This window comes from Mus caroli, unplaced genomic scaffold, assembly GCF_978045245.1.
Source record: "Mus caroli unplaced genomic scaffold, Mus_caroli_1 scaffold_13, whole genome shotgun sequence".
In the NCBI taxonomy this organism is placed as follows: Eukaryota; Metazoa; Chordata; class Mammalia; order Rodentia; family Muridae; genus Mus; species Mus caroli.
In genome coordinates, this window is record NW_028227268.1 from 103,244,994 (window position 1) to 103,272,349 (window position 27,356).

Genomic DNA, 27,356 nt, shown 5'->3' on the forward strand with positions numbered 1-27,356 from the left:
CCCTCCCACCAATAAGCTCCTACTTCAACAAGCTGTACATGACAGCTAAATGGCTTCATGTAAGGAACTCTTTGCTGTCTCAACAATTGGACGTTTTACAGTTCCTCGACAGGACATATTGATTTGCACAGTTTTCTGTTATGGTATGCTTCAAAATTACTTTACTTCACATTGTCTTCCTCTTTAACTCAGCTGTGTACCTAACTAGGGTTTTCTTCAAAAGCAGAACAGGGAAAAATAAATAAATAAATAAATAAACAACACAATAAACGACTGCCAAGGTTTCCCTTTTTATCTGCTGTGGCCCAGGAAGATAGTAAATAAATGGCATTTAAAAAAAAAATCCATTGACCCATCTTTCAGACTGGCCAAACACTTGACTGAACTGCTGGTGTGCCAAGTCTGGAGCCCCGGAAGGGGGTGGTTAAAATCCCGCTTGTGTTTCAGCTGAAGTTACAGGGCAGACACGCCACCGAAAGTGGTGGCGTTAGAGCTCTGTTTCCCTGGGAGAGTTTTACGTCTTTAGCCTGCACACACCAGGCTTCTCCTCAGAGTCCAATGGACCCGCCCCAGAGGGCGCTAGTGCACGCAGTGGCTCACCCTTGGCACTGTGCATAGTGCCACCCGGACCCGCCGGTCACCTAAGGGTAAAGCTCTGCTAGAGTCTTGTACGTGCACACAATGAGACTTTCCCCCATTCACCCACTCCTTTGTCTCTGTACCAGGAAAGCCTACAGAGCCCTTAGAAGAAAGGATTTCCCGCAGGACGGAGGTTGGGTCGTTCCGGACTCCCTAGCGGAGGGCGGGCACCAACCTCCGAGGGCTCCCCTCCTCCACCAGCTGGGGAGAAGAACTGCCGAGGTGTTCCAGACGCTCCCCTCCCTCTCTCCCCGAGGCCTGGACAGTAGGACTGGAAGCTGCCAGGAGACAGGATTGGCCGATGGCCTCACGCCCAGTCGGGAGAGCCGGGCCTGCCTGTCTCTCACTCTCTTTGCTGTGCCTCGAGGAGGGTGGGAGAAGGGCGGGACCTGGGAAACGTCAGGGAGGTGGGGAACGGATATTCGGGGCTCTAATTGGTCGTAACATCGGAGGCGCGCCTACATGGGCGGGGCGAGCTCCAGCCCCGCCCTCCTTCCTAGGCTGCAGCCTCCAGCGTGCCTCCTGCGTTGCATCATCTCCAGCCTGCAGCGGCTCTGAAAGAAGGCTGGGCGCGGCGCGGTCTGCTCTGCCTCGGCTCCAACCCACAACCCACGTCTCTCTTTTATCTTTCTGAAAAGTGTTCCTGTAGGGACTCACAGAGCTCGGAAGCCGCAGCTGGCACAGGCCACTGTCTCCGCCTGATCCATTCATTCGAAACCGGTCTTTTCTCCAAGTTCCTTGAGTGTTACCGCTTAGAGCAGCGGGCAACGACATGGAGAAGAGCGGCGAGACCAACGGCTACCTCGACGGCACCCAGGCAGAGCCCCGAACGCCCGAGACGGCGACGGGCAAATCGCAGCGCTGTGCTAGCTTTTTTCGGCGCCACGCGCTGGTGCTGCTCACCGTGTCGGGAGTGTTGGTGGGTGCCGGCATGGGCGCGGCGCTGCGGGGGCTGCAGCTCACCCGTACGCAGATCACTTACCTGGCCTTCCCGGGCGAGATGCTGCTCCGCATGCTGCGCATGATCATCCTGCCGCTGGTGGTTTGCAGCCTGGTGTCGGGAGCCGCCTCCCTGGATGCCAGCTCCCTCGGGCGTCTGGGTGGCATCGCTGTTGCTTACTTCGGCCTCACCACGCTGAGCGCCTCTGCTCTCGCCGTTGCTCTGGCGTTCATCATCAAGCCAGGGGCGGGCGCGCAGACCCTCCAGTCCAGCAGCCTGGGGCTGGAGAACTCAGGGCCTCCTCCGGTCTCCAAAGAGACAGTGGACTCTTTCCTCGATTTACTCAGGTACTGCTCTCCACCCCGCCAAAGGCACGGCGGGAGACGCCACGTGCACTCATATCACCTAGAGTTAATTCAGTTACTGTTGGCCTTTAACACTAAATTTCATATTTACGTCTGGGCTACGTGCTGGCCACACCTTTAAAGACTGGAGGCCACAGCTTTTGGCTGGAACCGATTTTCCGTTAGGTGGGACGTTAAGGGTATACCTTCTCAGTTGTGCTTTACTCCTTACACTGGGCTCTCTCAGTTTTGTTTGTTTGTTTTGTTTCGTTTTTTAATTGTTCCTGTTTTCTCCCCTACATCACCCCCAAAGCTTCCAGGACATTGAGTGACTTTCGCCTGAGGAGCTATCCAGCTTGTAGTCTGAGGTTTTCTCTGATTCAGCCTTTGGTCTGGAAGGAAGTTGGCAATTTTCAGCAGAATTATGGATGTGTCCAAGAATAATAAAACTGGAGTTAGTTATGTGGAGCCCGTTGCCCAGCTACGTGACTGCCTCTCAGGCTTAGGACAGGTTGTGGACGTTCTTGGTCAGGATCATGGGGCCTAGCGTTATTTCTTTGTAGAAAGCCGAGATCCAGAGAGTTGAGACACACACACCTTTCTTTGCTTGTTTTTTTCACTCAGGAGTTGTATTTCATCCCCTGGGATGATAGAGTATAGTTTTCAAAGCTTCACCTCTCCATTTGAACTAATCCAAAGTTCACAAATGGGGAAACATCAGTCTACAGGCGTTTACTAATGTAACCAGGTTCGTCTGAACGAGGAGTCCAGCTGGCTCCCCTTCCAGCTTTCTGAGCTTTAGTGGTATGTTTTGTCTTGAGTCACTGGGCAAAGCTCCTCATTGCTGAGGTGGTGAAAACCAGAGAAGTCTGGGCAAGCGACTTGTCTTTCTCCTGTCTCCATTTCTTCGTGTGGAAAATATGACAGCTGTCTTGCCACTTCAAGAGTTTGTTCATCTAAAACAAAACAAAAAACCGGAGACATGGTATTGGGGGGGAAATCTGCTGAAAAAGACCAAAAGTTCCTGCAAACAGAGCAAGTGGAGGTAGCCTATGGGGACTTTGATGGAACTGTAGGCTTTGGTGCCTGCCAGGTGGCCTGGTAGTCTAAGAGTCTTAAGGTTTGAGACGTAACTGTACATGTGTTCAGAGATAGAGAACCCTACTGAAGCCCAGAGCAGCTTTGGTTTGTTCTGTCCTCAGGGAGAGAAGACAAATATGGGGTTTCAGGGTTCTTTTTGTAGAGCCATCTGTGGCCCAAATAGGAGTATGATGTTCATCTGTACCTCTCTATGGTAACACAGGAGCCTTAATGGTGTTCCTCCATCTTTGAAAAAGGAACTGACCAGTAATTGGGGGTAGGAGGAGTGAGAACCACTTTATGGCCATCACCCCAAGAAAGGACTTACAACTTACTGCTTTATGGTCGTGGTTTTAGACCCAAGCCCTTCTAGCTCCTGCTTTCAAAGTGAATGGTGACCCAGTGTCATGTCTCAAGGATCAGTATAGGTGTAATTTCTCAGAGACAAGGGCAACCCTTGTTGTATCTCCCCGGAAGAGCTTTCCCTGGCCTGTTAGGATGGGGTAGTATTTTCTAATGCTTCTACTAGCTAGCTGCACTTGACCTAGAAGTTCGTGATAAAGGCAGGGCAGTTGGTGCAATCCTGCTTCCAACCCAGGAAATATAGGCAAAGATGAGGGCTGAGCGTGTTTGGGACACTTAGGAGGCAGGGTTTGAGTCCAGCCTGAGCTACTAGTGAAATCTTAACCAAGGGCAGGGTTTACGCTTTAATGGTAGAGTGATTTTATGGCCCTAAGTTTGACTCTCATGGGGTGGGGTGGATTAGGAGATCCATAGGTCTTCTGCCCCATGGTTCAAGGTTTGCCCATTCTCCAAGACAAAATGTATAGTAATGGCAGTATGTCCTGGTCTACAGAGTGAATTTCAGGACAGCAAGGGCTACACAGAGAAACCCTGTCTCAAACCCCTTCTTTCCTCATCCTCCCCACACCCCCCAAAAAAATGAGATTTCACATTCTGGCCCTGGCTGTCCTGGATCTAGCTCAGGCTGGCCTTAAGCTTAAAAACTACATATACACAGTATCATAATGAGCACAGCTGTGCAAGCCCACCATCCCCCAGGCCTTCCTCAGCTCCCATCCTTATAGGGGGTACCAAGATCTGAAAGGAGAACCCTTTGTTAACTAGCTCTGAGACAATAAACACCGGGGCTGATGAATACTTAGCAGGTATACATACTATGCCGTATCCTGTTCTGTAGTCTTTGAAGTTCCTGCAGACTTAGTAAAGAATTTTTTAACTTAAATAAAAGGAAACACTTCTGAAGCAACAGCAACAAAAAAGAGCAAAAGTTCACTACTTTATATTCTTATATAGGACGGGGAAACACACACCACCTTGACAATAGATCAGAAGGACAAACCACCCCAAATGTATACAGAAGAAACATTTTTGAAGTTTTCCACACTGAGCTGTTGTGTGTGTGTGCAGCACAGCTGAGCTCTCCATTTGCCAATCCAGATAAGCTTCACACCTGTTTGCCTGTGAAAGTCGTGTATCCAAGTGATGTGTTGCCACACTGAGCAGGCGCGTCCATTCACTCTCTCCACATTTGGCCCGAGGGACTGGATCTCTGGGTTGAACAACACACTCCGTATTTTTGTGATTTCACTTTAGCCCATAGTAAGAGACACTTTTTATATTATGACATCTCATATATACATGCCTCAGGCCCGCACTCTCAAACCACAGCAAGTTACAACAGGGTTTTAAGTGTGGTAGATGATTGCTTCTAACATGCTGATAAAGCCAGTGAGTTGGTTTTGTGGCCAGCTCACGTGTAGAACGCTTTAGCCTAGTACATCAATGGTGTTCTGTATGTAATTCAGGTAAACTGGGATGTGTGTAAATCTGGATGCAATGAAGAGTCACATCCCAGGGTCAGAAGCACAACCCAGCTGGGCATGATGGGGCAGCCTGTGGAAGGCAGAGGCAGGAGGACTGGCTGTGAGAAAGCATATCTCAGAAAAACAAGAAACACCTTATGCAGAAGGACGATTTGGCATTTCAGGTCTCAGAACAGCATGTGTGTTCTGCACAGTAGGGATATGCACTGATCATGTGTAGTTATTTAAATGAAGTTAAGGTCGGTTAGAGGAGGGCTCTCTAGGATGCACAACCCCAACACTGCAGAAAGGACATAAAGAAGCACTCGCCTGTGATCCTTGCACTTGAGAAGAGCAAAGGTTCTAGGTCATCCTTAGCTACATAGCCACAGGCTAGCCTAGGATACATGAGACCCTGTCTCACAATAGAATAATAATACATTTACTTTAAAAGTATGTAAAACTCCCCCTCTAGCCCCTCTCTTTGTCCTCTCTTCTCTTTCCTTTCTTTGTCTTCTCCTCTCCTCTTCTCCCTCTCTCTCTCTCTCTCTCTCTCTCTCTCTCTCTCTTTCCTACCTTCTCTCTTTCCCCCTGCATTTCTATAATAAAGCTCTTAAACCATAAAAAAAAAGTGTGTAAAACTTTAATTTCCTCGGTTGTATTGTTAGCTGATTATCAATGTCTAATCTGGGTGTTTCCAGGCTATTGGCTTCTTATTTGAGGATCTAAAATAAGGGCTTACAAAATAGCAAGGACTCGAAAAAAACCAAAAACCAACCAACCAAACAAACAAACAAAAAAACCAAAGAAAACCAAAATAGCAAGGGAATGTTATTCAAAAGCTAAGTGATAGTAGCAGTCAGAAAGAAAATATGCTGCCAAGTATGACAGGGGGCCACATGAGCAAATATATATATATGCTCATATATATATATATATATATATATATATATGCTCATATATATATATATATATATATATACTCCCTATACAGCAAGGCCCTCAGCTACTGTCTGAGTAATCCTTTGGTGGGGTTCAGAGGAAGAAGGGGGTACTGAAAAAATAGCTCAGCAGTTCAGAGCACATGCTGAACTCTTGAAGAGTACCCAAGTTAAGTTCCCAGCATCTAAATGGTAGGCTCCAGCCAGCCATCTGTAACTCCGGGTTCAGGGTATCCAACACCTTCTTCTGGCCTCTTTAGGCACTAGGCACACATATGGTGCACACACATATACATACAGACAAAAACTCATGCATGTAAAACAATAAATAAAAGGAGGAGTAGTTTGAAGTACATGCTTGCTAAGGTGCATAGCGTGGGTGGCTCTGTTTTACCTGACAGTCTTTTGGTCGGCATTGATGGGTGGTGCTGGGGGCTGTTATGATGCTATGTAAACCTTTGTTCAGTGTGCATATTCTTTTCTATAGCATATCTAACTTTAATCATATGTGTTCCCAATTAAGCATAGATATAAGATGGTAAGCAGTTTTACCCTAAAAGTTCATTCAGAGGCCACAGTTTGTCTTAACGCTCATGCACAGTAGAGAGATTGGGCCTCTTACCCTCCTACAGGATATATTGAGAATACATTTGAATAGGTCTTGATTGTGTTTGATGTTCATTGAGGGGAAGAGAAACTTAATCCGTTTTTTTGTAGTGGAATGTGCTGTGGCTTGATGCAAGTGGAGAAGGACTTACGTTGCTAACAGATTGCTGGGTGCACCATTCAGAGGAGTGTGTGTACACAGGATATGTGGATATGTCACCACTGGGCAATACACATACAAGTACTTCTCTTGAGCAGGGCTTGTCCAGATTAAGCACAAAGGAAACAGATGGACTTCATGGCTCTGGGCCTTGGGAGGGTGAAAAATCACCTCTAGCATCTTTTCCAGCTCAGTGTCCTCTGTGTTGAAAGCTTACTAAGAGAAAGTGCTTAGAGACAAAGCTGTAAAGGAAAGAAACTTCTTGCCTGGCAAGCAGCTGTTGCTGCGGTGCAGGGGTGCTCGGGCTAAGATGAGCATCTGTGTTGGAAAATCTGAGTGGAGAGTTGTGCTCTTCCCCTGTACTCCTGGCCCTGGGAGCCAGCCAGGGGGAGGCCCTCCCAGCCCCTGATATACAGCACGCAGGACACTGGAGGAAAGGAGTTTTAGATGAGTCCTGTGATGGTTAATCTTGGTTGTCAACGTAATCAGATTAAGAAAAAAACTAGGAAATTATTGAGGGGTGCTCCTAAGTGTGGCTGTAAGGGAGCCTCCATAGATGAGTTTCCAGATCATGAGTTTTCCGATGTAAGGGATGGTCTCGTTCACTGATGGATTCCAAATCTGAACGCACTGTTAGGGGCTCTGGGAGTGTGGACACTGCAGGCAGTGTTCTAAGGAGTTGTATCTCACCCCATGCTGGACCTCTTCCACGTTCCCTGACTGCTGTGATGCCAGCAGCTCCCTGCTACGCTACACTGAACCTTAGAAATCGTGGAGTCAGTAAACAACCCCTCCCTTCATGTTGAAACACATCTACAAGGAAGCTAGCATAGCTCCCGAGGGCTTGAGATCTGTGCTGTAAGCTACGTGTGGCTATCCTGTGGGGTGTATGTATCTGTGCTGTAAGCTAAGTGTGGCTATCCTGTGGGGTGTATGTATTTGGAGTCTTCTTTGTAGTTATCACCGTGCCTTTCTGACTTGGTTTAAGGTGGGGCCCAGCATAGCCCAGGATAGTTCTGAATTCCTGATCCTCCTATACTGCCTCCCAAGTATGAGGAGTACAGGCCTGCCTCTCTCCCCCCGCCCCCCTCTTCCTTCCTCCCTCCCTCCCTTTCTTTCTTTATCTCTTTCTTCCTTCCTTCCTTCCTCTTTCTTCCTTCCTCTCTTTCTTTCTTTCTTTCTTTCTTTCTTTCTTTCTTTCTTTCTTTCTTTCTTTCTCTCTCTCTCTCTCTTTCTTTTTCTTCTTCCTTCCTTCCTTCCTTCCTTCCTTCCTTCCTTCCTTCCTTCCTTCCTTCCTTCCTTTCATCGGTTTGGCTTGCTGGAGTGTTATCTCCCTGTGCTTATTCAGCATGTATTTACTTTGGCTTCTTTGGCTCAGGACAGTGCTACTGAGATGCTCTGTGCTGCTGTTGGTCCCTTTTATTGCCGACTGGTGCTCCACTGTATTGATTTATCACTGCCTCCTTATTCATCTGTGATGGGCATGGTACTTGGGGCCTTTATGAGTAATGCTGTCATGCATACAGATCCTCCTGCAGATACATATTTTTGTTTCTCTTGAGCAGACATCTGGGCGTAGAAGTGCTGAATCATGGTGAATGTATTTTAACTTTATCTTGGACTGCCAAAATACACTATATTCTTTTGAACTTTTCCTTTTTTTTTTCTTCGTCAGGAGTTATTCTTTTGTTTGTAGTATTGTCTATACCCCTTTGTTTCTGTTGAATCTCACTGATGGTCTTAAAATGAACTCTGTTAGGATTTATTCTGGATAAGATGGTACAGGGTTAGGACTCATGACTGAGAGATTAGGCAGGGCAGAAAAGGATTTCAACCAAGAGCTGTACTCCTTATAAGAGGGTCTGTTTCTAAGATGTGAATGAAAGACTCCTCATACCCACCCAGGAAGCAGTTACCCCTGGATGATATGAAGCATTTGCAGGGAAAATTATTCCCAGTGGGAAAGGTTTTCCTAGTTAGGGTTACTATCGCGCCGTGACCAACGCAAACTGAGGAGGAAGGGTTCATTTGGCGTATGCTTCAAATCACTATTCACCCTTAAAGTAATTCAGGACAGGGACTCAAACAGTGTAGGAACCTAGGGGCAGAAACTAATGCAGAGGCTGTGGAAGAGTTTCCTGGCCCACCAGCCCAGGGTTGGCACCACCTACAGTGGGCTGGGCCCTCCCCCATCAAGCCCTAATTACAAACATGCTCTACAGCTAGATGGATTGAGGTTGCTTCCTTCCAGATGACTCTAGCTCAGTGGTTTACAACCCTCCTAATGTTGTGACTCTTTTTTTTTCCATGTTGTAGTGACCCCCACACACATGAAAGCACTACTTCATAACTGTAGTTTTGCTACTGTTATTGTAATGAACATATGTGTTTTCCAATGGTCTTAGGCAACCTCCACCTGTCAAGGTGTTGTTTGATCCCCAAAGGGATCTCGACCCACCTGTTGAGGACTGCTGGTCTAGTTTGTGTCAAGCGGACATAAAACTAGTCAGACAGAAGATGCACATTTTCTAACTTGGCAGTTTCCATAACTTCCCATTCCTCAGAGAAGGAGAACCCTCCGGCCAACTGGGTCTGGGAACCAAGAATTGGCAAGTAGTAGGTAAAGACCGGGAAAGGAGGCACAGGCTCTCTTTCTGCTTCTGAGGAGATTAGCAAATAGAAGGAGATGCAGGACCTAGTCACATGGAGATGGGATAGGAAGTTGGTTTTTGTAATGGAAGGAAGGTTAAATATATTGCTTTTCTCAGATAGACCAAAGACTACCCAATATAAATTGCTACTTTATCTTTCAGAAAACTAAAAATAAAATGGGATTTTTATGAACCGCAGGCCAGTCCTAAATGTACTCTATAGCTAAAGATGACTTTGAACTTCCTATCTGCCCTTAGCTCCTAGGGGCTCGGCTATAGGTTTAAGTGGTGCTGGGGACCAAATCCAGTTCACACATGCTATCAACAACTGAGTTTCATCCCCAGCCCACATCTGCTTGTTTAAAGAAAATGTGCCTATGATACGAACTTCTCACGATCGTCAACAGTTAGTTCAGCTAAGCATCCCTGTTTTCTGCTCTCGTGCAGGTGTACACTTGCTGGTTGTTCTTAAGGATGCCAAAAACAATTCAGGTTTCATAGACCAGTGAGTGTGGGGAGGCTGTGAATGCTGGCTGTCCGCTGGGAGCACAGTGAGAGTCCTAAACAAGGTTCCGGTTTGATTTTCATCTCATTTAGAGTGTCGACTTGTGTCTTAGCTATCTAGTAACAAATGGCTGCAGTACAGCAGCTTAAACTCCCACGTAGGTATAATCCCGGAGATCTGCGGGGGTGGGATTCTTGCCGTTCAGGTTCTATCTGTTAGAGGACAGCAGTCAAGGCGTCCGATAGCTCTCACCTGAAAGGTCATCGAGGGGAGACTTTGGAGGTCATGTGTCTATTGGCAGAATGTAGCTTGCTGAGGTTTTGACTTGGAGCCATGGTTCCTACTCCACTGTTGACTGGAGGCCAACCTCAGTTCCTCATCAAGTGGAGCTTTCTAGAATAGCTGCTTCCTTTATCCAAGTGTGTAAGCCCAGAAAGACCGACAGGAGAGTGTGCTAACTAGACAGAACGCTACAATTTTAGGTGACCAAACCACAGAAGGAATGACCCATTCATTGCTTTCGGTGCATTGTACCGATTTTGAGCAAGTCATAGACTCCATCACCTCAAGGAAAGTGGAGTGTGTAATAATGAACACCAGGAGGCTATCAGATTGCCCACCACTGGGTCATCACACCTGCCTACCTCAGAACCCCAACACCATATATTCTGCATGTGTGCATGTGTGTTTGTAGGTTTCTTTGCCGGCTGAACAGCCTGTCTGACCTTCTTTTCCTGTTGCTGTGATAAAATACCCTAACAAAAAGAAACTTACGGGAGAAAGGGTTTATTTGGGTTGCAGACAAGGTATAGTCCGACAAGGTGACAGGAGCTTGAAGCAGCTGGTCACAGTGCAGCCACATCAGAAGACGGAGTGGCAAAGGAATGCGTGAAACTCACTTTCTCTTCCTACTCCCCCCAGAAACCCAAGCCCAGGGAATGGTTCTACCAACTGTTAGGCTGTGTCTTCCCACCTCAATTAGCCAAATTAAGATAATCCCTGACAGGAATGGCTAGAGGCTCATCTCCCAGTGCTCCTAGATCCCTCGCAGTAATTAATTCTGCAGCTCAGCTTGCCCTCAGGAGCAGGAATTAGTGGGAAAGCAGCCAGCACAGGGCCTTTTATTCTTCCAATTTGTTGTTCCTGCTGGAAGTGTATAGCTGGAATATGGTAGTTTATATGTGTATAGCTGGAATATGGTAGTTTATATGTGTATAGCTGGAATATGGTAGTTTATATGTCAAGACCAGCATTCTACACAGAGCCTTGCTCCAAAGAGGATATTCCCAGCACTTGGGAGAAAGAGGCAGGTGGGTCTCTGTGATTTCAAGGTTAGCCTAGTTTATATAGTTAATTAGATTTTGGACTTGGTTGGTTTTCTGAAAACTCATTTGTTTAGTTATTTGTTTGTTTAATCTCTCTTCGCTCTCTGTCTCTCTCTCTCTTTGTCTCTCTCTCTCTTGCTCGCTCTGTCTAGCTCTGTGTGTGTGTGTGCGTGCGTGTGTGTGTGTGTGTGTGTGTGTGTGTGTGTGTGGTGCTTGCATGTGCAGTACATGAACCCCAGAGATCAAAGCTAGGCATCTTCCTCCACAATCATGCTCCATTTGCTTGTTTGTTTGTTTGTTTGTTTGTTTGTTTGTCTGTCTGTCTGTCTTGAGACAGGGTCCCTCTGTGTATCCCTGGCTGTGCTGGAACTAGATCTGTAGACTGGGCTGGCCTCTAGCTCACAGAGATCCACCTGCCTCTGCCTCCGAAGGGCTGAGCACTACACGCCCTTCTCCTTCAGTCTTGGGACTCCCAGCACTGGGATCTCAGACTCACATTCCTGCTTCTGGCTTTCCATGGAATTTATTTTAGGTCCTCATGCTTGAGCCAAAAGCACTTTACTAACTGAGCCATTTTTCCCAACCCCTATTGTCTTTAAACAAAACAAAACAAGTGCTTTCATCCAAACATAAAATCCATTCCTATACGTGTATTTCAGGACATCACAATGACTTTATTAATATAAAAGAAAAAAGGGAAATATTATAATAAAATGTGTTTATTTTATGTGTATTAATGCTTTGCGTATGTGTACTGATGTATCTATGCACCACATGTGTGAGTTACAGAAGGTTGTGAACTGCCATGTAGGTGCTGAGAATTAAATGTGGGTCCTTTGGAAGAGCAGCCAGTGCTCTTAACTGCTAAGCCACCTCTCCAGTCTTCCAAAAATGTGCTTTAATCTATAAATGCAGGGCTTTATCCATGGGCAGTGGTTAAAGTGACTGCTGCACATCCTGAGGCTCTCAGTACCCATGGAAAACCAGGCATCCTACGTAAGCCTCTAACCCCAGCTCGGAGGAGGAGGAGGAGGAGGAGGAGGAGGAGGAGGAGGAGGAGGAGGAGGAGGAGAGATGGGATTGCTGGGGTTGGCTTGCTCCCAAGGCAGTGGGAAACTTAATCTTTCAAAAATAAGGTAGTGGATGTCTGACTTCATGCATAACCACACAGTGTCCATTTGTACAAACACATGCATCCATGTACACACACACACACACAAATAAGTAAATAAGTCTTTAAAAATATGTAAATTCTCTAAAAGAGGTTGGATCTTTATTTCTGGTTTAGAATTGCTGCTGACTAGTAATGGTGGTGCACAAGGAGAGAAGGAGAAACCCCTGCTAAGGAGCCAGCTGAGTGCAGACTGAGTCCAGCTCAGTGCAAAAGGAAGGACTCCGAGCTTAGGACTTAGCAATGGGGCTTCAATTTCTTAGCAAGAGTAGTTCTTGGAAACTTTCGAAACAAAACAAACTGTTATCCCATAATTTACATAGTAGCTGTATTCCTGGAAGGTGCGTCCAAGGTGTGAAAGGAAAAACAAAATCTCTTGGTTGGAGTTAATCCAGGCTCAGGCAGGCAGGTTTAAATGAAGCTATTGTCATGCTGAACACTGGGGACTCTACAGGCTTTGAGACAGTTATTTGTATAGGATTTTGTTGAACTTGCCAGGATGACTTTCTGGACGCTGGTACCCTCCCTTCCAAGATCTCTCAATTCTATAAATGGATCTCAATTATTGTAAAACAAACCAGGCCTGTTGGTTAAACAGGTGCGGTGATGTACACCTATAATTCCAGCACTCCGGGAGCAGTGGGAGGAAGATGGAGGGTTTGAAGTCAGCTGGGACTTGCTTCAGCATTAACTAAATAACAGTTGCTGAGGCTGGAGGAATGGCTCAACAGTTGGAGTGCTTGCCGCTCTTGCAGAGGACTACCCCGTAGTTCCCAGCACCCACATCAGATGACTCAACTGTAACTAAAGCTCTACAGGATCCAGCACCCTTGCTTGACCTTCATTGGTGTGTCTGTGCACATGTAAGTGCGCACACACACATACACAATTAAATAATAAAAGTACATCTTAAAACAAACAAGCAAAACAGCTGGTGATGCCTAGGAGGATCCACAGTTTAGCATCATCTCTGCTACACAGTGAGTTTCAAGGCTGTTTAAATGTTTAAAGAGTGAACTGGGCTATATCTCAATGCTAGGATACTTGCCTACTATATGCAGAGCCCTAGGTTATAGAACCGCAGTACTTAAAATCCATGACCCTGACGAAACGCTTGCTTTCTTTTTCCATAGAAACCTGTTCCCTTCCAATCTTGTGGTTGCCGCATTCACTACGGTAAGGTTTGATACTTTGTCGATGATATGAAACCTTGGTGGAGGAAGTGTATAAATTAATGCACCAGAGTTTGGTAAAGTACGGGAAAGAGGGGTCCTAGGGTAGTTCCTCCCCAAACCCTTCACGAATGAGGCTTCTTAGGAGAAATGATCCTGAAATCATGATCAGGCCTCGAAGCCTGAGGGAGAGCAGAAAATGGTCGGTATACGTTCGGGTCAAATGACTGATGGGGTCATGGAGGGAAAGAGAGGCTTCCCTTTGAAACCTGGAGAGGAGCCTCATTAACAGTGAGAATAAGAGAGTTGGGGGGAGGGGGTCCTCCATGAGGAAGATGGAGGGGGAGGTCAGAGGAGCGTTTGTTTTTAGATAGGCCAGAGCAATCCAGAGGGATCCTGTTATAAACAAAACTTAGTAACACTAGGGTCAGTTTTTGTAGAAGGAGATTTGAAACAACAACAACAACAACAAAACCCTGTAGGATGTAGAAAGGGTGCTCCAAGATCCTTTGCATCACTTAGAAAATGCCTTCAAACCATTATTTGGAGACTGTTTGAAACATTATAGATTTTTCAGAAATCATACTTTTATTCTGACTATAAAGGTAGTATGTACATCTTGCCAAAAGTGGGGGTGGATAACTTGTAGATATAATGTGAAGTTTAAAAAAAAAAAAAAGCAAACCATTTAGAGCGTTGGGTGTTTGTCACAGAGGGGATGGGTGTGGTTGGTCTCCCTGCCACCCCAATCCGGGGCAGCTGTGTACATCTGCCTCTCTGAAACTGTGATAAAGCAGAGAGAAATCAAAGCTTTTGAAACATGGTCTCAAGCAGGCGCTCAGGTCTATAGCTCTCTGGGTGTCTGACAGTTCTGTAGCCACGAGACCTTCGTAGCGGGGGGAGAGAGAGATGCGTTGCACACCATGAAAAGGTGTGTGCCTTCCCAACTCACAGTAGGACCAAGGTCTGGGAAACTTGGCCAAAGACACTGCCTTACCTCATGTCCCTTTCTCTGGAGGTGGGCAGCTCAAGCCTGGTTAGAAACAGACGCTAAAGAGCAGCCACACTTAGGTCATTCTGGAACACTGTGGAACATAATAGATAAATGAAAAAGAGAAATGTGATGAACTTTGTCTTTCTGGAATTTGTGCCAAACTTCTTAAACAATATGAAACATGAGCTGTTGAAGGATCAAACTGTCAGCAGGAAATAGTTTACCCTATTGCCCAAGGAACACATGAAAGTTCTCCGTTCCCTCGGTCCCTAAATAACCCGACAGCTTATCAGGGGCTCGCTGCCTGAGTGTTAACGTAACTCATGCAGGATGCAGAGGTCAGCATCAGGCCAGTCAAGTGCAGCTTGCTCAGCACACCCACTACGAATAGTAGCAGCAGTAGACCAGGACCTTGCCGTGCCCCTGGTGCCTCTGGTGGGTCTTTACGCCTGTTCACTAATGATGGGTTTTCCTCCTCTTTATTAGTCTGCAACCGATTACACAGTGGTGACCCATAACACCAGCTCGGGGAACGTGACCAAAGAGAAGGTAAGGCTCTTCAGAAGATGGCTTATGGAAACGTATGGAAAGCAAACTAGCTTCCTTAATGACAGACAGACAGCCACATGTGCCTGTTACTTACTGGGATTGGAAATTGGGGGTCTGAATGGAATATTTAAAACTTCCTCGGTAGATTTGTTCCTTACAGCACAGTTGAACACCAGAGTCGGGAGCCCAGAAATCTCCATAGGCCCGTAAGCTTCTAGTTCATAGCAGCCCTTCTAGCTAAATGCAACGGAGGTGTGTCTCAGCATAACCTACAGTCGGAACTCAAAAACTAACATGATATATGGGAGAAAAAAATCACATAACCCCAAACATATGTCACCATGCAAATAGACAATCATAGAACATATAACAACAGTTTTGTATATTTGCATATACTTGGAATTAGTAAATTACGACTTAAAAACAGTGATAAAGCACAGTTGTAATCCCAGCACTTTTGAGTCTGAGGCAGGAGAATCATTGTGAGTTCTATGATAGCCTAGGCTATACAAGAAGATTCTCCCTCAAAAATAAAGTTCAGTAATAAAGTAAAGGCCAGAGTGGGCTGAGCATGGTGGCGTGTGCCTGTAGTTCCAGCTATTGAGCTGAGGCAAGAGAATCTCTCGAACCCAGAGATGCAGGCCAGCTAGGGCAGCTAATAAAGATGTGTCTGCCGTAGAGTCCTACATCTCAGCAGCAGGGAAGCTGAGACGCGGGTTTCAAGTCAGCTTGAAATTAGGGTTACAGAGCTGGTGCCTGTTCCAGAACAACAGAAGTTCAGAATAAAAAGGGGGTAAGACAGAATTCAGCTAATATTGTTAGTACATTTTTGCATATGGGGGGGGTGCTAATACTTTGCTTCTATCTGTATAATAACCCAGAATGCTACAGCTGGGTCTTTAGGTTGCTGTGTTGTACCAGCGATCTGAATTTTAGTGTTTTGTCTGTCAACACACTTTTCTTTTTCTAAGATGTGTTTATTTATTTTGTGTATGAGTACACTGTAGCTGTTTTCAGACACACAGGGCATTGGATCCCATTACAGATGGTTGTGAGCCACCATGTGCTTGCTGAGAATTGAACTCAGGATGTCTGAAAGAGCAGTCAGTGCTCTTAACTGCTGAGCCATCTCTCCAGCTCCCCAAATCATATGTGAATGCATGTTTTGTCTGCTTACGTGTCTATGCACTAAATGCATGCATTTGCCCATGGAGCCCAGGAAAGGGCATTAGGTCTCCTGGAACGAGAATTCCAGGCTATTGTTAGTTGGTACTGGGACTTGAACCCAGGCCCTCTGAAAGAACAGCCAATATGCTTACCCACTGAGCCATTTCTCTAGCCCAATACACCTTTCTAAAATGGTAAATGACACCTGGTAAGGTTAGAACAAAATGATGTTTTCCTTGACTTTACACTAAACTTTGGAAAGTTTATGTTCTTCGAATATATAGGACAGAGTCAAGCCAGGTGATGGCACATGCCTTTAATTACAGCACTTGGGAGGCCCAGGAAGAAGGATCTTTGTGAGTCTAAGGCCAGCTTTGTCTACAGAGTGAGTTCCAGGGCAGTCAGTGAAACAAAGTGAAATCTTTTCTCAAAACCATTAAACAGAGTCGTGCTATTTGAACCTCTGGACAGCCTGATCCCCACTGCAAATAGCTTGAAGTGGTGTGCTGAGGGTCATCTGGGACTGTCTGAGGCCTCAAGTAATGCAGGCATCCTAGAACCTACCTGTATCTGTAATATCTTCGTCTAACTTGGTATTTCTGACTGTTCTGACCTCCCCAATGGAAGTGCTAGTGACCCCCAGGTATCCCCCAGTTGATGTTCCCTGCTCTCCTGGATAAATTCAAGAATGTTAGCTCTTCAACAGAGGAACAGTGTGGCCTGGCCAATTCCAGACTTCCTTTTTAAAGACACAAGTAGAATTATCCTTATTCCCAAGGATGGAAAGCTACTGGCAGAATTAACCAGGAGAACCCAGCCTAAGGACACATGAGTGGTTCCAGCCCTCACCTGTGGCTCTCCTCCATGCCTACTTTGATATCCTGTGATCACTTGCCACAGGTAAAGACCTAACCTTTTATTGAATCATTAATTCAGTAAACAGTGACATTTGGCAGCCGCTGGGTGCCACCCTTGGGTGATGCTCGCCCTAGACAGAGCCCTGCCCTTGTGCTCTGGTCTGCTCTTGCTCCCGACCAAGGTGAGCTTAAAATATCCACAACTGTAAAGTGAGATAAATCTTTGCTCCACAACAACAAAACAAACAACAGGACTTCTGGGACTTTAACTCCATCGGTAGAACTGCCTTGCATACAGAGGCTCTGGGTTCATCCCCCAAGCATGGTGGTGCATGACTGTAATTCTGACACCCAGGATATAGAAGCAGCTGAATCAGTGAAGGTCATCTTAAACTTCATAAGCTGAAGACCAGCCTGGGCTACAAGAGGCCCTGTTTCCCCAAAACAACACAAAAACCAAATTATTTGATTTTCTAGAAATAATCTGAGTACTTCACGCATATAACATACGCAAACTTCCTAACAGCTGCATAGCAGCAACTGTTATTATCCTTATTCTGAAGGTGTAGAGCAGAGAGATTGAGTTGCTCACCTAAACCCACTCAGGCTCCCCGCTGGACTTCCTTACCTGTCACCACTACTAGAACTGTTCCTGGTAAATTTGTTTATTAGTGTAAACAAAGCAGACGTGACTGTGAGTGTCTCCCTGCGTCACCGTTAGATCTGAGATGTTTCTTTTTTTTTGTTTTGTTTTTGTTTTTTTGTTTTTCAAGACAGGGTTTCCCTGTGTAGCCCTAGCTGTCCTGGAACTCACTTTGTAGACCAGGCTGGCCTCGAACTCAGAAATCTGCCTGTCTCTGCCTCCAGAGTGCTGGGATTAAAGGCGTGTGCCACCACGCTGCCGGCCTGAGATGTTTCTTAATGGTGAATCAGAAGCAAATGACACCGCTACCCATCAGTCTTTGATGAGTTTGCTTGGTCGTCCGAGAGCTTCTTGGGAGTCAAACCTTTCGCTGGAATGCACCTAGTTAACCTGGAAATTAGTGAACTCTATTGAGAGTATATTTGTGGTAAATTTAAGGGTCTGTTTATCAGCTACTGGGCCATGGCGTAGATTTTGTGACAGAGCTGGAAGGGATGAGGGACCTCAGAACTATCCAACCCAATGATTTTTTACTGCTCTGGGCTGTCACAGGAAAGAGGGGTGACTCTGCCCTCCACCCAGCCGACATGCCTTGTCATACAAGGGCTGAAGGGCTCAAAACTCTACCAACCTTTTTTTTTTTTTTTAACAGAGAACATGTATTAAAAAATTAGTTGAGGAGCTGGTGACCTGACTAGCAGGCTAAGTCACACACTGCTAGGTTCTGGTGACTCCATGGGATCCACTGTGCAGGAGAGCTGACTCCAAAGCATTGTCCTCTCTGATTCCCGTGTGTGTGTGCATCAACACACAGATGCCATGTCATGTGTGCACACACAACCAGGCTTATAGTAAGTAAGTAAAAAAAACAGCAGCTGAGAGCTAGAACCCGAGGTTCAGAGAAGGCAGTGAATCCCAGAGCCGGAACAGCTATCTGGGGTTTTTACCATGTTTCCTATACATCACTTTATGAAGGTTTTTCTTCTTGTTGTTTAGAATTATTTTATTTATTCTAATTTGTTAGAATTATTTTAGTTATTATGTGTCCATGTGTGGGTTCTATGCCTGAGTACAGCCATCTATGGAGACTGGAAGAGGGTATTAGACGCCCCCAGGGATGGAGTGTCATGTGGTTGTGAGCTGTCTCTTGTAGACTCTGAGAACTGAATTCCAGTCGTCACTCCTTAAGAGCGCCGGGCTGTCTCCCCAGCCCATTTGTTTGTGAGAAGGAGTCTCCGTGGCCTTGAGTTAGAATCCTGCTGCCCTGGCCTCCTGAGGACTAAGTCCTGCCAGCATCAGATCATGCCTGGGGGTGATGTTCTGACATCACCTGTTTACTCTAAACAGCCTGCGGCCGTGGAAGCCGACATTGCTGGGGACACAGAGGCTCTGTTATATCTACACATCTTTTTCTTCTTTTCTTTTTGTTTTATTTTCTCTCTCTCTCTCTTTTTCCTTCTTAGTTATGGTTTTTAGTTTTTCATGACAGAGATTCCTGGCTTTCCTGGAGCACTCTGTAGACCAGGCTGGCCTCAGAGTCACAGAGCTTGGCCTGCCTCTGCCTTCCCTTAGTCGCCCAGTTATGTCTACACATCTTCAGTGGGTGACTTACTGAAGACACTTGGGGAAAGCCCACATGGCTCCTGAAAATCTCGTGAGACTTATACAAGTCTCACGGGAGGTCAGTATAAGATCCGAACCGCAAAAGACGAGCTGATGTGGGAGATGGCAGTTATGGTCCTTGGGTCTCTGAAGGAATGTTCTAACAGCCAGCTTTTCTGTTTCTGTTTGTTTCTGTTTCTGTTTTGTTCTTTTGAGATAATGTCTTACTTTATAGCCCAGGCTAGCCTCAAAACCTCAGTGCTTCTCCCTCTGAACCTCCTGAGTGCTATGATTACAGGTGTGAGCAGTCATTCCTGGCTGTGTACTCTCCGACTCTGTCTCCAGCGGCTTTCTGCAACTTTGTTTATAACTCATTAAAAGTTAGAAAGAGCACAAGCATGTGATTATTCTGCAGTGTTTCAGACACTGCACAGATCCACTCTAACGTCACGCTCGCTTCCCTGCTGAACCTGACTCCTCTCTCTTCTGATCTGCAGATCCCCGTTGTAACTGATGTGGAAGGGATGAACATTTTAGGACTCGTCCTTTTTGCCCTGGTGTTAGGAGTGGCTCTAAAGAAGCTAGGCCCTGAGGGAGAAGACCTCATCCGATTCTTCAATTCCTTCAATGAGGCCACAATGGTGCTGGTGTCATGGATCATGTGGTGAGTTTCGCTCTGCCATCTCTTCTTCTAACTGGCCCCTGGCATCTATGAAAAATTTCAGTACTCTAAGTGGGACACCTGCCCCTATGCCCAGTGTTAGATTGATGAAGCATAGCCTGTCATGGTACAAAAAGCAGTGGACCAGGGAGATGGCTCAGTGGGCAGCAAGCCTAACCAGAGTTTGATTTCTGGAACTCACAGTGGGAGGAGAAAACATGCTCAAAAGTTGTCTTGCAACCTTCCCATGTACCCACATAACACTCTCCCTCTCTCCTCTTTCTAATGATGACAACAACTACGATGACGATGACGATGTTTTAAATCTTTAAAGAAGTGATGCAACAGTTTCTCTTCTTGTTTGGGCCTCCTAGAGAACTGGGAGCACATAGTTACTGTTTGGTAACAGTAACTACACTGAGCCCTGGACTCACATCAACAGATCCATGTATGAGTTCCAGTGCTATTTCACATATTTACCATGCCCAGTTTGCTGTCTGCTGCATAAAATAAGGTTCTTTTATCTCAAAATGATAAACTGTAAACTTCAAGGAGATCATTGGTAAGACCTTTTACAACAAGGAGGAAAAACTTATCTCTCTCCTGCTTAGGTAAAGCTTGACATGGTCTTTTATGAAAGCTTTTAATTTATAAGGAATATTAAGGAAAGGATGGTTGCTCACTAAAAACCATTAGTTTGAGTCCTGGCTAAAATTTAACACTCTGACCACCTCCTTCAGAGCAACTTCTGAGAAATCAGACTAGTTCCAGCCCTCATATCTTAAAAGCTTTTCCTGGCATTTCACCTGTCTCGGTTAGGGTTTCTATTGCTATGATAAAACACCAGGACCTTAAGCAGCATGGAGAGGAAGGGGTTATTTTAGCTTACAGTTTCACATCCCATCCCATCATAGCAGGACATCAGGGCAGGACCAGGAGCCAGAAGTGAATGCAGAGGCCATGGAGGGGTGCTGCTTACTGGCTTGTCCTCATGGCCTGCTCAGCCTGCTTTTTTTTTTTTTTATAGCTCCCACGACCACCTGCCTCAGGGTAGTGCTGGCCAAGGTCAGCTGGGCCCTCCCATATCAATCATCAACCAAGAAAATACACTACACCATAGGCCAATCAGATGGGGCATTTTCTCAATTATGTTCTCTCTTCCCAAGGACTGAGCTAACCTGGGACAAGTTGACTTAAGAACTAGCTAGCACATCACCTAGGCAGACCTCTGAATTTTAGTTGTTATCCAAACTGTTGCTATCCAATAGTTGTTAAAAGCTAGTTTATGAAGCTGGGCATGGTGGTGCATGCCTTTAATCCCAGCACTTGCGAGGCAAAAGCAGGTGGAGTTCAAGGTATGAGTTCAAGAACAGCCTGGTCTACAAAGAGAGTTCTAGGAAAGCAATGGCTACACAGAGAGACCCTGTCTCGAGAAATGAACCAACCAACCAACCAATCAAATAAGCTAGTTTATTCCTTCACATACAAAGTATCTCTTATTGTCAACCACTAATGATCGCAGAACTTCTCTCTTCGATGACTTAGGTACCAACTGGACTGCTTTTAGGAGAAATTTGAATCTGACAAGCCAAACCCTGACCCCATGAGTAGCATTTCTCTTTTTCAGTGAAAAAAAAAATCACATAAACCAGCTCTCACTGCATACATGCCTCTTTAACGTTGTTCTTCTGGGGAAAGAACTGACACTTGGCTTGGTTAGGCTTGGTTCTGTGAGGCACTGTCTCAGGAAGCCCAGGCTGGCCTTGAACTTGCTGTGCAGGCAAGGATGATCTAGAACTCTGTATCCTGTGCCTGGATTCTCAGCTTTCCCACATCCCACTTTAGAGTGCTTATGACTGAAAACAGTGTGTTTACCCTGTTAGAGTGTGGGCTGGTGTGCAAGCAGGCAGTTCACTGATGAGAACGCTTCCACGAGCAGTACACAGCCTAAGGGCTGCCTCCCGCAGTTGAAAAATCGAGTGGTGTCAAGTTGGTTATTCAGTTGATGAAAGTGAGAACAGGGTTCTTATCCCTGGGACTTTCGGCCTCTAGAGCTGCCCTTCAAAGTTGTGACAATGAAACTGTCTTCCTGACATCTCCAAAAGTCTTCCCTGGGTTGCCGTTGGTTGCGGGAGCAGGGATGGTGGCTTCCTGCTAGACTGTTGGTGGGAACAGGAATTGGTACAACCACTTCAAAGAACAACTCGGCACCATTTCCTAATGTTTAAAATGTACACACCTCCAAATCAGCAGGGCCCACTTGATGTCCTGACCTAGAGCACACAGGCATGTGGGCATACACAGACAGGCCTGTTTCCAAAGATGAGAGCTTGGGAGGACACCCAAGTGCTTCCATGGAGGAAATACTCACCACAAGGCCCTGCAGCTGCACAAGCTGTAATCCCACAACCCAGGAGGTGGAGGTGAGAGGATCAGGTCAACAACAGCCTAGGCTACTTATGACCCTGTCTCAAACCCAACAGTAACAACAGCACAATAGTGTGTCAAGGGCAGAAACAACCCAAATGTCTTACAGTAGTAGGCGGGTGGAGAAACAAAATGTGATATGTAGAGAAATGGGGTGTTACTCAGCCTTATAGAAGTGATATTCTGACATATACCACAACATGATATAACGACATAGAACTACAACATGAAGGCATGAGGCTACTGAAACAAACATGTCTGTTCTGCTTTTTGTGTGGCTACAGCATTAGTTACCCAAGGCTGGCTGGGGCAGAGGGCTTGGGAGCTGCTGTATATGAGAGCAGAGCTTTACTCTGGAGTGACGGAGACACTTCTGGGCTGGGTGGTGGGAATGGCTGCCCAACAATTCAAATGTACCCAGTGGTGATCTCCTCTGCATATAGTGAATGTTTTGATGCTAAATTTTATGTGTGTTCTGTCATCATTATTTTTAAAGGTAAATTTCTAAATACTGATACAAAGGTCTCATAAGCATGTTGTGGGATGTAAGCCGACTCAGACTGAAATGCAGTCCTGTGTCTCTAGGTACCCAGGGATCTCTCGGTACTCGGGGTGCTTGTCTGAGGGCCTGGCTTGAGGATGATGCCTGAAGAGCAGTGTCTGGTCCTCAAGAGGGCATGTATTCTTACTTGAAGATGAGACTTAAAATTCCTGCTACTCCTGGAATGTCCCTAGAAAGAAAACTCAAGAAGCCAGTCAGTCACACTGGTCCCCTCCCCCGGGGTGCTCAGGGCTGATGTGCGAGACCTCACACTCCTCACAATTCTGCTCCCCTTGAAATCTGAACTAGGAGGTATCGTTAAATATAAATTAAAATTTATAAGTTAAAAGACAATTGTGGAATCGCTACTAGATTGATATTAAATTTACAGCACCTGACTTTTGTTCTTTGTAGTTTCTACAATTTATTCCTTTTCTCCCTTTAAAAAGAAAAAAAAATCTTTCTCTTCTGGCAGTGCTCCCAGAATATCATTGTCAATGACTTTTTCCCACGGGATCCTGTCTTCCAAGCCACACAGAATGTAAAGCTTCCCAGAAGCCCTGGGTGGTGTTGGTTTCGTATCACAGCAGCTCTGTGAGATTCCTGTATTTCTGAGTTCTCAGGACACGTCTCAGCAAAGCTAAAAGCCAAGCTCAGAGTCGCACGCACAAAGCCTTTCTTTTTCAGCTCTTTGCCTTTTGCCATGTAGTTGGTGGCAGTCCGTCAGTTAGGAACAATGCAGAGCTAGCTATAATGGCACTCAGCCTAGCACTCAGGAAGCTGAGGCAGGAGGATCACAAGTTCCAGGCTAACTTGGTCGGTATAGTGAGACTTTGTGTAAAAGGAAGGAACGGGGATGAAGGAGAGGAAGGAGAAAAGAAAAGCTAAAAGGAAGGTCTGTGTACACCAGAGGGAGGACATCTAAGTGTGTGGGAGCACTCACCCAGAGGATGATCATCTTCATTTTTCTTAGTCACCCCACCCCATCTTTCTTTGTGTGTGTTTAGAGTTCCTCTACGGGGAAACAGAGAAGATCCAGTTGAAAGTCCCTGGGAGGCTCAGTACCTCCCAGTCTCACCACCTTCCTGATGAGCATCTATGCTTGTTCCTAGGTATGTTCCTATAGGCATCATGTTCCTGATTGGAAGCAAGATTGTAGAAATGAAGGACATCGTCATGCTGGTGACCAGTCTCGGGAAATACATCTTCGCATCTATGCTGGGCCATGTCATCCACGGAGGAATTGTCCTGCCTCTTGTCTATTTTGCTTTCACAAGGAAAAACCCGTTCACATTCCTCCTGGGCCTCCTCACCCCATTTGCGACAGCTTTTGCGACCTGTTCCAGGTGAGTGGGCTTGGGAACCAACCGAATGGGTACAGAGTGAGGTAAGCCCAGTGATTCTCTTGGGAACACTGTGTACTGAGGCAAGATGTGGCCCTTAGGGGAATCCACTGGAGTAATGTAGCAAGTGGATCCTGGAAGTCATGTTTGAGTCCTGTGGGACTTGAAGTTACACTGACAACTTTGAAAGAGATCTGGCTGGCTTCCCTATTTGGAGGGAAGGCAGCCAGACACTGGCTGAGCCGCCATACCAGTGTGTTCTGGTGTTCACCTGGCTGGGGACCATTTCCATGCCTGGTTGCTTCCCTCCCCATCTCTAGCTCAGCAACCCTTCCGTCTATGATGAAGTGCATCGAGGAGAACAATGGTGTAGACAAGAGGATCAGCAGGTTCATCCTCCCCATTGGGGCCACGGTCAACATGGACGGAGCAGCCATCTTCCAGTGTGTGGCCGCAGTGTTCATTGCCCAGCTCAACAACGTAGACCTGAACGCAGGACAGATTTTCACCATTCTGTGAGCCCGTTACTCTTCCCTACATTGTTAGGCCTGGCTTAAAACTTCGATGTGTGGGTCTGAGATTCCTTTGAAAAAAGATCCAATGCTCAGTGTCTCGTCTGTAAAGGTGGGCTGGTGAGAATTCATCACAGTCATCCCTCAGGATCCGGAGGCTGTCAGTTTTCTTGCTGCTGGGACAGAATAGAAAGCAACTTAAGGGAGGAAAGCTGTGTGTTGGCTTAAGCTCTGAGAGGATGCAGTTTGCTGTTGTGGGAAAGGCAAGGGAGTGGGAGGCTGTTTTGCCTACATCTGAGTCAATCAGGGCACAGAAAGATGAGTGCAGGCATTCAGCTGGCTTTCTCCCTTTTCCATTTTTATACAGTCTAGAACTCTAGCTACGGTACGGTGCTACCTACATTTAGGGTACGTCTTCCCATCCCAGTTAACCTTCTTTGGAAATGTCCCCACAAACACACCCAAAAGCATGCCTCAGTAAAGCTCTAGGGCTTTCCCACTTCAATCAAACCGAAAATCCAAGTTTTCTGTCACAGGGGCTTCCCTTCCAGGACCATCTTACTCCAGTGGACAATAGGTAGTTGGAGTAGTTGATTTTTGCATTGCTATGACAAGATATTTGGCAGAAACAGCTTAAAAGATGAAAAGTTTATTGGGTCTCATACATAATTCAGAGGAATTTTGGTCTATCGAGAAGGATAATGTCTTGTTTACCTGGTGGTAGACAGGAAGCTGAGGATGCAGGTCAGGACAGGGAGAAGGTATAATCTCCAAAGCCCCTCCCTTGTGAGCTACAGCCAAGTCCCACCTCCCAAAGACTCCACAGCCTTCAAGTACAGCTGCTCGCTCAGAATCAAGTGTTAAAAACAGCCTGTAAGAGACATTTCAGCTTCAAACCATATCCATACGGCCCTATATATAATTTGCACATATTTTCCTCAAAACTTTAAATCCTTTCTAGATGATGTACTTATGTACTTAGTATAAGTGATAGGGTAGTTGTTGCTATATTGTATCATTAAGGTACTAAGAAAAAAAAATGATCTGTAGATGTTCAGTAGTTACCGTTTGTTTTTGGTATTTTGGGTCAGCGGTTGGTTTAATTTGTGAGCACAGAACTGGAGAGTGTGAGGTCTGAGTGTACTTGGAAGGATGTATCATCTCTCACGCTCCTAGAGTGTGTGGTGGTTATTTATAAGTCATGACTGCAATGCTCTGTAATTCCCTGGGCCCCCTCCATCCTCCGTCTTCAAGGCTGCCTTTGCTTTGCTGTACCCTAGAGTGACTGCCACAGCATCCAGTGTTGGAGCAGCAGGTGTGCCGGCTGGGGGGGTCCTCACAATTGCCATCATCTTGGAGGCCATTGGATTGCCCACACATGACCTCTCTCTGATCCTGGCTGTGGACTGGATTGTGTAAGTAGCCCATACCAAAGACCCTAGAATAGAGTCTGTTGAGGCCTCTGAGTACTTGATGCTCCACTAGACCTGGTGCATGCAGCAAGACTTGCAACTATCTTTGCTTTGGAAGGCATCTGTTGTTAAGCTGGCAAAGCCAGATTTCTAACTGTGAAAAGTCAACAATATAGCAGACAAGAGCCCATGAACATTCACAAATGGTACGAGAGCCGACCATCCAGGACTTGCCTGTAGTAGTCTGTAGGTTCAAGGGGCTGTGCAAATGATGGCAGAGTAGAGTGTCAGTAAGTAGAGCAGTGGTTGGTCCTGGCCCGCAAATATCTGAGGAATGGTTGTCATGCAAGGAGAGCATGCACACTCCCTGTGCTTGGACTCAGGAGAAGTTAGGCAAGAAGGTGACCAGGCTAGACTGTCCCTGCAGTTCCTTACAGACACAAGAATGTCTGGAGGTTGATCACCGAGCCTTCTGATACCTCATGCAGGTGTAAATTATACTGTTCTTTAAGAAAGTTGACTAAGGCAGTGATGTGGGAATAGCAAGGCTCAAGGGTAAGAAATGTGTGTATCTGTGTATCTTGCTATCATAGTAGAGGTCTTACCAGTCATGGTAGAGATTAAATGAGTCACCATTCTGTACAGTGCAGATAACATGGGGCACGTGGGAGAGCATTCAGCAAACATTAGTCCTGCTGGGCTGGTCACAACCAGGCAGAGAGACACTAGCTTCAGGTACCTGGCACTGGTCCGCCATGCTGGTCTCAAGCCTGAGGGCTCTTCACAGAAATGGGGTAAAATGTTTAATAGAGACTCCTAAGCTTCAGATGCCTCATGAGAGGGAGCTCCATCCATGTGCTAAACAGGCCAGAGCCAGTCAGGAATCGCCTGTCTCCTCCTCCTCCCAGCTGCCTCCAGTGCCCAGAGAAGGTATCTTAGGATGCTCCATCTATGAGGGAAATAGCACCCCTGCAGAGGGCACCAGTCCTCTAGCGCCCTTGGGGAAAAAATCACACCATTTCCCCAGTCTTCAAAATGACTACAGATCCTTCTCTGAGTTTCAGTGAAGCGTGGATGTTGAGCTAACCTGTGCTAAGTAGGCTGTGGGGAAGGCAAGGCTGTTTTCTAAGACATGCTTGCCCACAGCCACGGAATGCTCATGCTGTTGATACCCAGGACTGAAGTTCAAGTGTGCTGTAACACTGAAGGGAAGAACAGCTGAACCCAAAACCATGCCTACTTGCTTCTCCCAAATGTGCGTGGTGTTCTCTCTAGCAGGGCCATTGCA

General features: G+C 46.2%; 1 protein-coding gene across 1 annotated transcript in view; it reads left to right on the forward strand.

Annotated features, from left to right (window-relative positions):
• Positions 1-1,033: 1,033 nt before the first annotated feature.
• The window catches only part of Slc1a4 (solute carrier family 1 member 4), a 28,017-nt gene continuing 1,694 nt past the window's right edge, over positions 1,034-27,356 (forward strand). The window contains exons 1-7 of the mRNA XM_021176313.3: positions 1,034-1,926; positions 13,322-13,364; positions 14,841-14,903; positions 19,670-19,836; positions 23,914-24,147; positions 24,465-24,659; positions 25,937-26,071. Coding sequence (XP_021031972.1) covers positions 1,412-1,926; positions 13,322-13,364; positions 14,841-14,903; positions 19,670-19,836; positions 23,914-24,147; positions 24,465-24,659; positions 25,937-26,071 — 1,352 coding nt within the window. The 5' untranslated portion in view covers positions 1,034-1,411. The remainder of the gene's footprint in view (positions 1,927-13,321; positions 13,365-14,840; positions 14,904-19,669; positions 19,837-23,913; positions 24,148-24,464; positions 24,660-25,936; positions 26,072-27,356) is intronic.